Below are 15,488 nucleotides of genomic sequence, written 5' to 3'. Positions count from 1 at the left end.
ATACACTATACAACCAAAGTCTATATTTGCTCTTATCATGCCTGTGTAAATCTGTTTTAGTGATTTCCGATCTGCTCCCCAATCACTGCCAGCCAAGCATCTCAAAATATTAAGAATTTTCTTACACTTGTCAACAATTTTTTGAATATGTATATTCCATTTTAATTTTTCATCAAACCATAATCCTAAAAATTTTATACACTTTACTTGCTCTAATTCTTGGTTATATAATTTTAATTTTATTTCCTTGTTTATTTTTTTACGATTAAATATCATTACTTTTGTTTTTTCAACTGAAAACTTAAATCCCCATTGCAACGCCCATTTCTCTATTTCAATAATAACCTTTTGTAACTTCTTTACAATGAAATCAACATTTTTCCCCCTTTTCCAAACAGCTCCATCATCTGCAAACAGTGAACATCCCATTTCTTTTCCAATATCTTTAAATACATCATTTATCATAATCAAGAACAGTAACGGACTTATAATACTCCCTTGCGGAGTTCCATTCTCTACAATATATTTACCTGAGATTACATCACTAATTCTAACTTGTATTTTCCTATTTGTTAAAAAGTCTTTAATCCATTTAAATATTTTCCCTTTAATGCCCAACTTGCATAATTTAATTAATAATCCCTCAACCCACATCATATCATATGCTTTTTCTATATCAAAAAATACTGCCACTACACTCTCCTTATTTACTTGCGCTCTTCTAATTTCGTGCTCTAGACATATTGTTGGATCAATAGTACTCCTGCCTTTTCGAAAACCACTTTGATATTTTGATATATATCCTTTACTATTTAAATAATATACTAGTCTATTATAATCATTTTTTCCATTATTTTACATAGATTTGATGTTAAAGCTATTGGTCTGTAATTTTCTGGATTTGAATTGTCTTTTCCTGGTTTAGCTATTGGTACTACAATTGATTCCTTCCAGATCAGCGGTAATTCTGGAGACAGACTTTCATAAACTCTGTCATCTTAAAGGACAGAGTTTGGTCCCAGACTGTGGAGATATGGGATTGCCACCGGTTGCTCACAGCAGCTGGCAATCAGGCACCAATCAGACACCTGATTGTCAGCACCTGGGATACCAGGAGCTCAAAACAAGAGTGAATGACAGAAGAAGCTGTTCGGCGTTGGCAGAGAAGATTTAGCTAGCTCTTAAAAGGCACAAGCAACACACTCAACTCTGCTGCTCAAACCACAAATGCATTTTTTTAAACAAATGTGGTGCCGTTTAAGAGGAAATAAACAGGCTTTCCAGCGGTTTAACATTTAGTTCCAAGAAGAATTGTTACAACTAAGAAATAATCAACCAGACACGATTACTTGTGGTACGATTACTTTGATGGACAGCTAAAATATAATTTGTGTCCAAATGTACTGTAAATAACCCCACACTGACTGAAAGTTCTTAAGGGCATTTATTCAAGTCCCATTTAGGCTGCTGTGTTTCCATATAATCTTTGTCTAGCTGTTTTGAGTCACTGTTAAAAACTGTAGCTATTTTCAGCCATTGTCTTTAAATTGAACAAAAACATGGGGATTAGTACAATACAGTCTAAGTGCAGTCACAAAGCTTTGAGAACGTTGCTGCTCAGTTTCAAGTACGGTGGTGGGAGTCATTATCTGACCCCCTGCTAGTTTCGTAAGTTTGTTCACTTACAAAGAACTGAGCAGGCTCGCTTTTATTTTAGGTTTTCTTTTAATAGACAAAATAAGCACATAATACGAAAGTTAAAAATTACTTTTATGTCACTGAGGTGAGGGGCAGAAGTTTTTGAACTCCTGCCCCCCCTCCCCCAGGCAGAATTCTGGCTCTCACAGACTTATTGTGTGCCCATGTGGCACACAAATGACAATTAATCAATTAATTTCAGACACTCCTCCTAATCAAGTTTGGAAGTGAGCTTAGCTCTGGTCGAGATGGTCCCGACTGCTTTCAGATCATTAATAAGCTCCCGTGTGGTTCTGGGCTGACACTATACCTTTCTAATGATCTTGTATGGAGCTCCAGACCAAGGGTGACTGGTGGGGGATTTCATATTTTTTCCATTTCTAAATAATTACAGCGACAGTCATCACCTTCTCACCAAACTATTTGCTGATGGTCTTAAACCCCACTGCAGCCTTGTGTAGACCTAATATCTTTACCCCGGCACGTCCTCTGACAGCTCCTTGGTTCTGCCCTGGGAAAGTAAAATGCTGGAATGAAAGACACTGACTCTGTCAGGCCATTTCCAGATGGCCACCACAACTAAAGAACATTAGCGAACCCAAAACTGTCTAAAAGTCAGGCACTTTTACACATCTTGATTTTAGATTTGATCTGGTAGTAGCTGAGAGTCATACTCATATTATGAGCATTACAGCTCGCAATATCGCATGATATTACAAAAAATGTTGTTTTCAAGGTTTGACCAAGACAGCTGCAAGATGATCTTAGTTTAAAAATCTGGCATGAGAGGCAGCGGGTGATATGCATTCCTTCAAATAATGCTAGGCCCTTAATTAACTGATGGATTGATTGATTAATTGATTGATTGACAGGTAGACTGATTGATTGATTCCCACATGGGCACATAACCAATCTTTGGGACACAGAATTGTAAATTGTAGGGTTGAAATTACTGTTTTCTTTCAATGAATTGCAAATCAATTTTAACCTCTTATTTTTCTGGATTTTTAACTGTCATCCTGCTTTTCTTTATCAAGCTAAAACTAAAATAAAACTTCTCTGTTTTAGGCAAGTGGGCAAACTTACAGAATCGACAGGGAATCAAATCATCGTTTCCTCTTACTTCATGTAAAATTCAGGTGTCACTTGCTTCCATCTAGCGGCGAACAGTTGCTACGACAACACGAATAATTTCTGCTAACAAGACACCTGTGGTTCTGTAAATTCACTTGTGTTTGCCCCAGTGATTATAATAATGTTTGTCTACAATGGATGGCAGCATTTCAATTGGGGAAACTACGACACTGAGAAGCTGTAGGGTTTGTAAAGCCGTCCTCTCTGATTGAGACGTCCAACCAGGTGTGCAAAGAGAGACAACGCGATACCTCAGCGGCGACCGGCGCTTGTCTAAAGTTATGTTTCCACAAAGGACATGTCGCAAATAAGTCAGGCCACAGCATCAAATCTGACAGAGGGTTCCAGCGTGACAAACCTGACTTTAGTGGTCCTTCTGCTCATCCCCTGTGTGGTCGTTCTGCTGCTGCTGAACTGCTTCTTCCTGGGCTATAAGGTCCTGCTGTTGTCGAAGAGGATCAGCGGACACGGCCGAGGAGACACGGAGGACATTTTGCTGCGGTCCAGTCTGCCGAGAGTCGGGGATGTGGTCTTTTCCCCGCTGCAGGACGGGAGGACGCCCTACATGTCCCTGTCCCATCCTGTCACTTCCTCCAGGGCCTCGTCACCCAGAGACAGGGCCGGGCCGAACCCCAGGTTCAGGCTGCTGAGGCCCGACGGCGCCACGGGTTCGGGGTCCCTGGGGACCGTCCGGACCGCGTCCCCGAGGCTCCAGGTCCCCCCCAGCTCCTGGACACGTCCCAGCAACAAAGCGGGCTGGTGGAGAAGTGCGCCTAATCTGATGCAGTCCAGTGAGTCTGAATCCAGAGTCGACCTGGTCCCCCCAAACTCCCCCATGGTGAGTGGCTGTCCTGTTGGAGGACCGCTCAGGTTCTCCTCATGTTTTCATCCAGTTCTTCAGACCAGCTGGGCTGATGCGGACAACTGATCCAAACCTGATGTAGTTTTTTTTTTATCAATTCCTAATAATGTGTTGCAAATTTCAATCCGGTCCAGTTTGGTTTATGCAGCGCCTATTCCCAACAGAAGGCATCTCAGGTTAGAGTGCAGAAGAAAAGTGAACCCAAATCATAAATCCAATTCAATTACACTTAATTCAATCTTTTTATATTATAATACAATCACATACAGTACACTATAAAGTGCCAATTAATAAAAGTTATCTGTCTAATGAGGCAGTCTCCCACCCAACAATGGAAAGAAACAACTCCCTTTTAACAGGAAGAAACCTCCACCAGAACCAGAACCAGGCTCAGATTAGAGAGGACAGGAAAGACACACCAGACAAACAGAAGCTGTTGGTGGAGTTTCTATGGGAAGAAAACGGGTTCATGGCAGCAGTTGTTGCAAATCCAAACATTTAGAGTAGAGAGAATAAAGAGAGTAGCAGAGTGAAGAAATATGGTCAGAGGTTTTTCAAGCCTAAGGGATGGCTCCGAAAAACCCAAGTGATCCCTAACTATAGGATTTATCAGTAAGAAAAGTCTTAAGTTCAGTGTTCAAAGTAGACGGGGTGTCAGCCTCATGGACAGAAACTGGAAGTTGGTTCAACAAGAGAAGAGCCTGAGAACTGAAAGCTCTGCCTCCCATTCTAGTTTTAGAAACTGTAGGAACCACAAGTAAACCTGCAGGCTGACAGTGTAATGCTCTGTTACAATAAAATCTGTGATATTGTTGGAGCTTGGTTGTTGAGAGCTTTTTAGATTTTATATTCTATTCTGGATTTGAAAGGGAACCAATGGAGAGAAGCTAAAACTGGAGGAACGTGATCCCTCTCTTCGAATCAGAACTCTGACAGCAGCGTTCCCACATTATAAATGCATTTATAATTTCAATCCTAATTATTTAGATCGAATACAAACTGCAATACCTCCCCAGTGAATTTTTGATTTTTTATTTATTGGGTTTTATGGCCGAGATTATTCATGTGCTGAGGTGATCCATCTATACAGTGCAGCATATTTGGTGTTTCAGGTTGTTGTTTTTTTTATCCTATATTTTAAGATTTGGACATAATTTGATATGAACCTAAAATGCTTCAGATAACAGCAGCAAAGTATTTACATTATCATGCATGTAAAGCAGTTATCAGCCAATAAGTTAGTGCTGTGTTTCATATTCAGGCTACAACCTTGTCTATATTATTTTTTGACGCAAACTTGCTAGGGCTGTTTGAGTCCTGTTCAAAGATGACATGCACTGGCATTAACATTGTGAAGGAAACCATATAAACAGTGCCTGAATGATTAGGACCAGCTAGAAGTAGGATTTCCAGTGTGCAACAATCCCTCATATGATTTTTGTTGTATAGCACAGTCATGTTTTCATGCAAAGTTACTATTATTCCATTTAAAGGTAAATTAAAAGCAGATCTTGTGCGTTTTTATTTTCTTTGTCAAACAATGCATATAGTGTCTTCCTGGTTGGTTTGTTTAATACAAATGGAAAAAGAAAAGGGAAAAACACAAACTTTGGTTTTCAGATAAGGTCAAATACTCGAATGTGACACTCGTTTCTTGATTCACAGCAGGAATTGGAACACGTGGGTCACGATCGGCGGAGCAGCACCTACGAGACTCTGCCGGACGAGAACCCCGGTGCTGCCGCGCACCCGTTTGACCAACTGGTAATGGAGTGCGAGTACATCAGCCCGTCCTTGGAGACGTCCTGCCTGAACCCGTCTGCAGCAGGTTCAGGACTGGACAGCGACTTTGGGGCAAGCGCAGGTACACGCTCCTCCTACAGCCAAACTTTAACCAAAGTAACTCTTAGCAAACCTTTGAAATAATCTCTCCTAAATGAGCACACTTTTACAGTGTTCTTAGGTTTTAATTGGACGTTATGTCTTCCAGGAGTCTCCCTGCGGATTCTGTCAGCAGACAGTGACGGCCTGTCCAACGGGGTCCTGTCCTCAGCTATGGAGTGGGATTACTACGACCCGTGTTATGTGAAGCAGAATAATATACCCAAACATAACCACCACAGACCTGTGATGCACATAAAGCAGTACTGGGTGTAATAAGTGCTTTTAATGTTATTTTACTGTGTGAAGTGTATACCGGTATACCAGTTTTACTTCGAGGATTGTTTTTATTAACGTCACAAGCCGTCACTCTGACTGAGCACAACTTCTGACATTATTTTCATGTTGCAAACAGCACTCTGTCACTGATCTTGTTCATATTGAATATTTACCTCACGTCTTCTGTTAATCATTGTGAAATGTTTGCTGCACCCTTCATTCGTGTTATGGTTTAGAGGAAGTCACCGTTTTGTCACTCACGTCTCTTCAGCTGATTGTTTCACAGCTCGTCACGTTATGAAAAAAGAACTTGGTTCACAATTTGAAAGGTTATGATTCACCCAATATTTTTTTAATAAAGCGATTTTTGAATAAACCGATGGCTACTCTAGTTTTTATAATTAAATTAAAAGCAGGTATAGTTTATCAACAGTTCCACCAGAGAAAATAAACATTAAATTAGTGGAAATATTACATGCATACAGCTCTTCTTCAATTTTTTTTTTAAAGCTACTCCAGCTCATTCCAATAAAGACAGCAACGAGGTTAATCCTGTCCACTATATTAGTCCTGACACAATGAGTAATGGCTACTTGTTAACTTTTCATCTCCTAGATGATCCTGGTAAATCGCAGAAGACATTTTAAGGCAATATTTTGTAAAATAGTTAAGCACTGGCATGTACCATCAGATATGATTTACTCCTAACCAGCAGAGGGCACTGGTGTAAAAATTTAGAGCAGCTAATTGTCCGCAAAAATTGTTTTATTGATCAGTTTAGTCATTTAAAAATAAAACAATACCAATAAGATAAATGGAAACATTTAAATCCTAACAAGATTAACATCCCTGCAAGCAAAAACACAACTTAGCCATTCAGTTGGAACACTTTTATTCTCTGTTAGGAGATATCTGTACATTAAAGATCAAGTGCTTCTTTATATTTATTTCCAAGTTCATAGATAGCTTTACTGATGCCACACTATGCAAACAACAACTACAACTTAATTAAAAAGTACAACTTTTACTCGAAGCTGGAGAGGAAATTCAACACAACCTGCTTCAGCTTAGCGTCGGATGCTTCAGAGATTTTACCATCAGCCCTGCAAACAAGAGGAAAATGGTTACAAGACATCTTCAAACTCAAAATATTCTATCTGTAAAGACTTTAACTTACTTAATAGATGCCAGCAGGTCTTGTTGCTGGCTCAGTATGTGATGCAAGAACGCCTTCTCAAACTTTGTGATCTTGCTTGGCTCCATTTTGTCCAAATGTCCCCTCACACCGGCGTAAATGACTGCTACCTGTTCCTCAATAGCCATTGGAGCTGAGCGATTAAAGAAATACAGGCAGTGTGAGCTAAAAAAACAGAACCGTGATCTGAAGTTGACGCTGAAATGAGCAGTTAGCACTCACAGTACTGTCCCTGTTTAAGGAGCTCGGTCAGACGAACCCCACGGTTCAGCAGCTGCTGAGTGGCAGCGTCCAAATCAGAACCAAACTGGGCGAAGGCAGCCACCTCACGGTACTGGGCCAGCTCCAGCTTCATAGTACCAGCCACCTGGTGACAGGCAGGAGTAAGTAAGTTCACATGGAAGATTTTCAGTGCGATGGAAAAACTGGGAGAAGACTGCGAGGACTAACCTGCTTCATGGCCCTGGTCTGAGCAGCAGATCCGACACGGGACACAGACAGACCCACGTTGATGGCAGGGCGGATACCCTTGTAGAACAGCTCGGTCTCCAGGAAGATCTGGGTGGAAACGTAGCATTAAAAGAATAGCTTGTGGCTGATCTTATCTTATCAGAATGAAACAAGTCGGCCACTCACCTGCCCGTCTGTGATGGAGATGACATTAGTTGGAATGTAGGCCGACACGTCACCAGCCTGCGTCTCAATAACAGGCAGGGCCGTGAGGGAGCCACCGCCAAAGTTGTCATTCATCTTAGCAGCTCTCTCCAGCAGACGGGAATGCAAGTAGAAGACATCTCCCGGGTACGCCTCGCGACCGGGCGGACGCCGGAGCAGCAGGGACATCTGACGGTAGGCGACAGCCTGCAGAAAAGCAGCGAAAAAGGTTAGAGTCATTCCTACAGGAAGCTTTCTAAAAATCGCCAGCAGCGCCTGATTTTTTTCCCGGCCTAAAAGCGCAACGTGAGACGTAAAGCTCACCTGCTTGGAGAGATCGTCGTAGATGATGAGGGCGTGCTTGCCGTTGTCTCTGAAGTACTCCCCCATGGAGCAGCCAGAGTAGGGAGCCAGGTACTGCAGCGGGGCGGCATCAGAGGCAGTGGCGGACACCACGATGGTGTACTTCATGGCATCCGCATCAGTCAGCCTCTTCACCAGCTGAGCCACTGTGGATCTCTTCTGGCCGATGGCAACATAAATGCAGTACAGCTTCTTCTTCTCATCAGTTCCGTCATTGAAGCGTTTCTGGTTGATGATTGTGTCGATGGCAATTGCAGTTTTGCTGCAACAAGAATGTAAAGCCTTAATGTGACTCTAGCATTTATGTTAGATAAATAGTTTTATGTTCATGTTGGGTATGATTTTTGTTAGAAATACAAAATGCATGAGTTTATCCCCATTTTAAGTAAAAAAAAAAAAAGATCAACACTGTTGTTCTTTAAGCTGATTTAACAAATGAAAAATGTAGCTGGACATTTTCAAGGATTTGTTCATCTTTTCTGTGTACTTTACAACCACCTTTTGCATACTTGGTTCTGCAATTTGAAAATGTTGAAAGAGAAGACAGTAACACAGAACAACACACTACAACAGCATTTAAAAGGTACTGGATCACACCGTCGCAAGCTGCCACGTGCTAAAATATTTGCTTTGAGCAGAAGCCTCTTACCCAGTCTGCCGGTCTCCAATGATGAGCTCACGCTGACCACGACCGATAGGCACCAAGCTGTCCACAGCTTTGATGCCAGTCTGCATTGGCTCCCTCACAGAGATGCGGGGGATGATGCCTGGGGCCTTCAGGCCCACACGTCTGCGGGTCTTGGAGCCAAGAGGACCCTTTGAACAGAAGGAAAGGATAAAGCCAGATCAGAATGATTTCAATTGGTTTCTAGTGATCTAATAAAAAAAATGGGAGAAAACACGCAGTCTCTCTTTGCTTCAAAGCATTATCATAATTATAAGAATATGGGCTCACTACAAATGTAATAATAAATAACTTCTTGAGGCAATGAATGAACATGAGTACCTTTCCATCAATGGCATTTCCCAGAGCATCAACAACTCTGCCCAGGAGCTCTTCGCCGACAGGCACATCAACGATAGCACCTGTCCTTTTGACGATGTCTCCCTCTTTGATCAGCTTGTCGTTACCAAACACCACAACACCAACGTTGTCCGGCTCCAAGTTCAGCGACATGCCCTGGACAGGAAAAACAATTACGAAGCAGTTACACGCCACAAAGTGTAACATAAATTGTCGCCCGTTTATTGTACTCAGAATTACAGATCACTGTCTTTTCCAAACTACCCTAGGCTTTTGGATTTAACAAGTGGTTAGAGCAAAAATGGTCAATCATCAATGCAGGAGAAGATTACCTTCAGACCAGAGGAGAACTCCACCATCTCCTCAGCCTGCACGTTCCTCAGACCATACACTCTGGCGATACCATCACCGATGGACAAGACGCGACCAGTCTCCTCCAGATCAGCGCTGGTATCAGCCCCCATGATCTTCTCCTCCAGAATGGATGACACCTCGGCTGTGCCTTTAAAGAATGAATAACAGGCCAGAATTACTAATTATGCACTTCGGTCAATATATGAACCCTACTGAAAAAAAAGTATATTTTCTTTTTTGTAGGACACATTTCCTTAAACACTGACCTGTCTTCTGGAACTGCAGACGAGAGGTGTGCAGATTCTTGGCCCCCACACATGCTGCAGCAACATTCTTGGAAACCTTTGTCACAGTAAGAAGTAATAATCAGACTCATGGTGGTGATGTACTTTAAAGATGCACATTATGCTGTCCTTAAATTAAAGATATTAAATTCTAAGAAAAGGTTTAAAGTGATTTTTTAAAGAAATCTAGGAACATGCCTAAAACACTACACATTTGTAGTGATATTGGTCAAAACTGTCAAAATGCAACCAAATAAGAAAACATACACACACACAAATACAAACATCCATGGTATTTTTGCAATAAAAATTATAAAGCAATGCAAGTACTACAGCAGAATTAATGTGTCATCAGGCATTATTTAAAAAAATATTACTTTTGTGATAAAAACTCTTACTGCAGTTTAGGTGATAATGTTGATAATCTTAAAAAGTGCTTTTTATAGTTTAAATAAAACGTCTTGCACGGTTGCAAGAAATTCCTCAATCCTTTCAAGATAAGACTATTCATTTATATGTAGTTTATATTCATACTTTGTTATGCAATTGTTTTATATGTTTTAAGGCAATGCAACACATTTAACGTTCTTAAAATCCTATGTCCTTACACGATGTATAGCTTTCTAAGTTAGTCAAATATTGGTAAATATAGGTCTGTCATAGACAAACTTCAATGTAAAGCTTGTAATGAAGCAAACTACTAATTAAAGAATAAAGAGCAAATGCCTTCTTGTCTAACGCTGTCAATTGATAGTAATACTTAACAGGTCAAATGTTTACTGTTAAGACTGATAAGAAAATCCACAGTATTTTGCACTTTTCACCCAAAAACTTGTGCAAGAACATCTGCAAACACTAGCTAGCAAGAAGACAGATAAACCTAGCTTAATGCTAAATTGTTTGCGCATTACTTTAGCTTAAAATGCTCCGCTGACAGTTCTTCGCAGTGCAACACACTAATGAGGCACTAAATTTATCATTTACTTCCCGTCAATAACAGCGTAACATCCTAAATGTCTGTCAACTAAATGTTAACATCAGCGGTGACTGAAGGGCCCGGTGTCCTCCAGTTCAAAGACGACTGCGACGCCCAAAACAAGACAGCGGTTCGAGTTATAAAAAAACTGCTTATTTCTTGTTAATGTAAACAAAACTCCAAGGACAAACACATCAGAACTGCTTACAAATCCAGCCCTTCGAGGCAAGCTGCGGACAAGAGCCGCTGCGACGCGAACTGACAGCATGTTTGAGCCCTGTGGATATTCCTGCTCCCGGAGCTAAGAGAGAGAAGGATGGCGGACACGGCAGTGACGTCACAGCACACCGGAAGTACTTCTAAATAAAAGTGTCCGTTTCTTTTTTTTTAAACAATTTTGCATGTTTTTATTAAAATCTTTTATTTTTTTATGTTAACTTTTTTGAACAGTATTAAGGATTTTGTAGCTTATGTGGCACGAAAGTTATTTTAAAAGAAAATCTATAATTCAAAACTATACTTTTATTTTGAACTTTCGAAGCCTGTACGGTAACTTCTGTATTCATAAATAATTTATTACAAACACCAATAACGGTAATTTAATTCATGACTGACAAAAAACTCTACTTTAGAAAATTATAAGCACTAACAAACCTGAAAGTCATAACGACTGCCAATATTTTAAATAGAAAGTTGCATGTCAGCAACTTTTTTAAAAATGATGTCATTATCAAGAATAATTTCATGAACATTTATGTGCTATATGTGATTTAACATACCAAATAAGCTTGTTTGTCACATTTGACTGCTGTATTGTGTAGTCAAAAGCCACTGATTTTCACAGTACTGTAGAAGAGAAGACTATGGCATTTTGCATTTTTTAAAAATTGGAGTTGAAATGCTTGTGGACGTTTTTATTTCAAATGAGTTGAAAACGAGCTCCGATCAGTCAACAATCAACACAGCCAAGCTTACTGAAGCGGCAAATTGCTGGTATGTATTTTGTTGTTTGTTTTTTGTTTTGTGTGTGTTACAAATGTTGCATTGGCTTCATTTTGTTTCTCAGTAGTTTCACTCTCTCTGTCAGTTGTAGCCAGTGGCTATAGATTATCTTGATGTCGAGCCATGAGCCAAACAGTATCTTTAAGATTATATATTCAAGTTGAGTTTCAGTTTGTGATCAATTATTTATTTGTTTATTTATTTCATTTTCAGCTTACTGAAAGCACGCCAGCAATGGGAAATGGATGTTGTTCACTTTCTTCTAAATTCAGCCCTCACGAGTGTCCTCTGCCCAGCCGATACAAAACCCTGAAATTCCTTGGACTCGGCTCCTCTGCGGTTGTGTTCAAATGCTTGGACAGTTGGACAAAAACAAATGTGGCCATAAAGATTCCCAGAGGCTCCAGGAAGTTGAACCATGAGGTAGGACATTGTCTATATATGAGTTGTGAAAGAGATGTCCTAACCGAATGACGAGCCGTGTCAATGCCTTTTATGCCTCTCCAGGCATACATGATGAAATTTTTAATGGAACACCATCTAGATCAGCAGAACATCATCAGGTTTCACCTCGAGCACTGCGTGAACTCATATCTGGTTTTTGAAATGTGTGACATCTGTCTCAAAGAGTACATGAAACAAAGGAAAACACCAATGAGTCTGCAAGACATCAGAGCAGTCATCCAGCAAGTATGGCAACTTTATGTGGTAAACTTATAAAAACTGCAGCTTTAATCTGGCCTGACCGTGTTTTTTTGTTTTGTTTTGTTTTGTTTATTCAATCTTCTCACCATCATTTGCAGCTGGCCACTGCATTTGATGCACTGAAGAAAGTTGGAGTGATCCACACTGATGTGAAGACCAACAACATCATGCTGATGGATCAGAAAACAAAACCACTGCAGGTCAAGCTGATCGATTTTGGCCTGGCTATCTTCACGCACCAAGCTATGTTCACCAGGATTGATCAGTTTCTGTTTTTTAAGTAAGTTTTGTGGACACGCAGATCTTTGTGCACAGTGGTGTTTGCAGTAACCTCAACCCATCAACATCACTTTGTGTGATGAGGCTCCACATAGGGTCTGCTAAATTTTTATTTATTTTTTATTTTCAGGGCTCCTGAACTTTTACTGGGGCTCCCGTATTCTGAGGCTTTGGACATCTGGTGCCTAGGCTGTGTGATGGCATCGATGGTGTTCAAATGTACACTTTTCCCAGCAGCAAATCAATATGAAATAGTAATTTACTCTATTTCCACCTATTTAATTTGGAAACTTAAAGACCCACCATTTTCTTGAAGGAATGCATATCGCCCACTGCCTTTCATGGCTTAGTTTTAGACCAATTTTAATCAATCTTGTGTGACATCTTGCAAAATGTGTTGGCTCTCAGAATGTGTTGGGAATGAACCTAGGTTACTACCACATCAAATTTATAATTATAGCCAATTTTTGTGCTTTCTGATGTCACTTAGGTGTGGCAGCTACCTTGAATTGGGTCGACTTCAAAAGTTAATGAATTGAAGATGCACATCTAGTGATTACTTTCTGGTAATTTCACTAATGGCAATTTTTTACAAACAGAACTTGTACAATCAATTACTGCTCAGAGTTTAAGTTGAAGATGACTCTTAGTGACAAATACTCCAAGGTTTATCTCAATATCTGTAAAAAAATACCAGTTATAGCCATTTTTATTATGAAATTTTCTATCTAAGGTGGTCATGTTAAATGTGGTTGATGCCAAAATATTAAGCAGTTATAGCTGTGCATTCAGTGATTACTTTCTAAGAGTTCCATTACAATCTACTCACTGGTACATGAGTTATTTTGCTAACACTACAGACAAACAAACATAGATATAAGAAAAAACACCATTGCCTTCAGCAGCAGGTGGTAAAAAAATGCAAATTCATCTTTATCAAATGTAGCTACAGCCAAATGTGTTTATTGTATTTTAGTTTGTTAGTTTCTTGTATATGGTATTGATGGTATTGATCAGTATTTTAGCCAAAGCATTTCACACTTGTTTCACAATTAATAATTAGAAAGCAAAATCAGTGCAGATGTGATGTGTTTTGTTTTCAGCTGCAGTACATGGTCGACCTCCTGGGACCTCCACCAGACCACCTTATTGAGGCTGGTTCTAAATCAACGCAGTATTTTAAAAGGACAGATTGCAACACGTGGGTGCTGAAGGTACAACAAGCATCGTTAGTGAAGGTTTTCGGTCATTCATGTCTTTACAATCCTAAATTGAGGTAACTTGATTTCTTTTCTTGTTTTTTTAAAGACATGTTGGAAAAAAAAAGTACAAAGTAAAAGTAAACCTCTTCAAGAACCACAACAGGAAGTCTAAAAATACTTCAGATTACATTTTCTTTATTAATTTTAAAACATAAAATAATAGGAGCATAGCGTTCCCTGAAGGGATGCATATCGCCCTCTGCCTTTCGTGCCAAAGTTGGAAACTAAAATCATCCTATGTTGAGAAGTAATGGAGTCGTAGCTCTTTTAGTTAAACCTTGACCAAAACGCAACATGTGTCGCTCAGAGTATGTGCTGTGAATAACTCTTAGGCATTGTCACAACAAATTTTAGCTCAATATCTGTTAAATAGACTGAGTTATAGCCATTTTCTATGTTGGCTAAGTTTGATTAGTTGTGCTGGCCATCTTGAATTGACTCCAAAAAGTAATCAGTTGTAGATGTCCATCTAGTGATTACTTTCTGAAGGTTTTATTAAAATCCATCCAGTAGTTCATGAGATATTTTGCTAACAGATAAATAGGCTTAACTTCAACAGTTATTACTAAAGTATTGAGCAAAGATCTTGAGCAACAAGTAGCTCTTAGAGCATGTGTTGTGAATGACTCTCAGCTACAATCACATCAAATTCTAGCACAATATATGTAAGCGTGACAGAATTATAGCAATTTTCTGTGTTTTCTGAGGTTAGCTTGCTGTGGCAGCCATCGTGAAACAGGTTGACTCCACAAGTTAATGAGTTGTAGACGTTCATCTAACAATTACTTTCTGCAGGAGTCATTAAAATTAGTCAGCTGGTTTGTGAGATATTTTGGTAAAAACCAACACAGGCAAACCCATTATTGTCCACCTCCATTTTTTGGCAGCGTGCATTAAAAAAAACATTATTATTATCTTTGTACTCAACAAGTGCCTTTTAGGAAACCATTTATTTGGGATTAACATACATCTTAAATCCTTCAGACCCCTAAGGAATACTGTGGCGAGAAACAGTATTTGAGAGACAAAAGGACCTACACGTTCCGCTGTTTGGATGAAATGAGAATGGCAAGTCTGCAAGAACTCCAATTACTGAATTTTAATAATTATACAAGATATTTTAACAGCTGTTGAGATCTGTTGTTTTACTCTTCAGATCCAGCTGGAGCCAGACAACCCGACAGAGGCAGAGGAGAGGAGGGAATGCATCGAGCTCCTGAAGGCCATGCTGACGTGGGACGAGAAAAACAGGATTACCCCGAGTGAAATCCTTGCCCACGCCTTTATTACCATGAAGCACTGCGACGCTGATGAAGAGTCCCACGGGGCCACAAGTTCCAAGCTGGAGGACAGAGCCCCTCCGCCTGAAGCTGCCCCTGCTGTGACTGTGGAAGATCAGAATGTGGTCAACAAAGACGACAGCAGGCCAAAGAAGAAGAAGAAGAAGAAGGAGAAACGTTTGAAGCCAATCTTTTGTTGGGGAAGGAGAACAACAAATGGACAGTAGGATTTCATGGCAAACCATCAAGACTTGAG

At 40.0% G+C, this 15,488-nt stretch overlaps 3 protein-coding genes and 1 long non-coding RNA gene across 6 annotated transcripts in view; 2 read left to right on the top strand and 2 right to left on the bottom strand.

Moving 5' to 3' along the window:
* The window catches only part of LOC112450252, a 17,113-nt gene extending 14,181 nt beyond the window's left edge, over positions 1 to 2,932 (bottom strand). Inside the window, exon 1 of one of the 2 annotated variants that reach the window (XR_003038805.2) lies at positions 2,822 to 2,932. This is a non-coding gene — a long non-coding RNA (uncharacterized LOC112450252). Of the gene's footprint in view, positions 1 to 2,784 lie in introns of both variants that reach the window. The other variant, XR_003038804.2, reaches the window with a different exon arrangement.
* hwa (huluwa) lies at positions 2,842 to 6,231 on the top strand. Of its 2 annotated transcripts, none has more exons than XM_025004129.2 (3): positions 2,842 to 3,670; positions 5,363 to 5,558; positions 5,685 to 6,231. In XM_025004129.2, the coding sequence occupies exons 1-3, from the start codon at positions 3,131 to 3,133 to the stop codon at positions 5,849 to 5,851; spliced, it is 903 nt and encodes a 300-aa protein (XP_024859897.1). In that variant the 5' UTR covers positions 2,842 to 3,130; the 3' UTR covers positions 5,852 to 6,231. The 2 variants fall into 2 exon arrangements, with proteins under 2 accessions (XP_024859897.1, XP_024859896.1); XM_025004128.2 differs by having other exon boundaries at positions 5,360 to 5,558.
* Positions 6,232 to 6,729: 498 nt separating this feature from the next.
* atp5fa1 (ATP synthase F1 subunit alpha) lies at positions 6,730 to 11,052 on the bottom strand. The gene is made up of 11 exons (XM_017407495.3): positions 10,913 to 11,052; positions 9,711 to 9,786; positions 9,423 to 9,592; positions 9,073 to 9,246; positions 8,716 to 8,882; positions 8,028 to 8,328; positions 7,686 to 7,910; positions 7,500 to 7,607; positions 7,272 to 7,416; positions 7,032 to 7,182; positions 6,730 to 6,957 (listed from the first exon to the last, which is right to left on the bottom strand). Exons 1-11 carry the CDS (start codon positions 10,970 to 10,972, stop codon positions 6,879 to 6,881), a joined length of 1,656 nt encoding a protein of 551 aa, XP_017262984.1. The 5' UTR covers positions 10,973 to 11,052; the 3' UTR covers positions 6,730 to 6,878.
* An 800-nt stretch (positions 11,053 to 11,852) lies between these two features.
* LOC119617685 (homeodomain-interacting protein kinase 1-like) lies at positions 11,853 to 15,459 on the top strand. The gene is made up of 7 exons (XM_037979524.1): positions 11,853 to 12,129; positions 12,214 to 12,396; positions 12,510 to 12,691; positions 12,821 to 12,944; positions 13,794 to 13,904; positions 14,937 to 15,020; positions 15,109 to 15,459. Exons 1-7 carry the CDS (start codon positions 11,941 to 11,943, stop codon positions 15,457 to 15,459), a joined length of 1,224 nt encoding a protein of 407 aa, XP_037835452.1. The 5' UTR covers positions 11,853 to 11,940.
* The last annotated feature ends 29 nt before the right edge of the window (positions 15,460 to 15,488 follow it).

This window comes from Kryptolebias marmoratus, linkage group LG14, assembly GCF_001649575.2.
Source record: "Kryptolebias marmoratus isolate JLee-2015 linkage group LG14, ASM164957v2, whole genome shotgun sequence".
In the NCBI taxonomy this organism is placed as follows: Eukaryota; Metazoa; Chordata; class Actinopteri; order Cyprinodontiformes; family Rivulidae; genus Kryptolebias; species Kryptolebias marmoratus.
The sequence above is the reverse complement of the archived record's forward strand: the minus strand, read 5'-3'. Positions and strand labels throughout refer to the sequence as shown.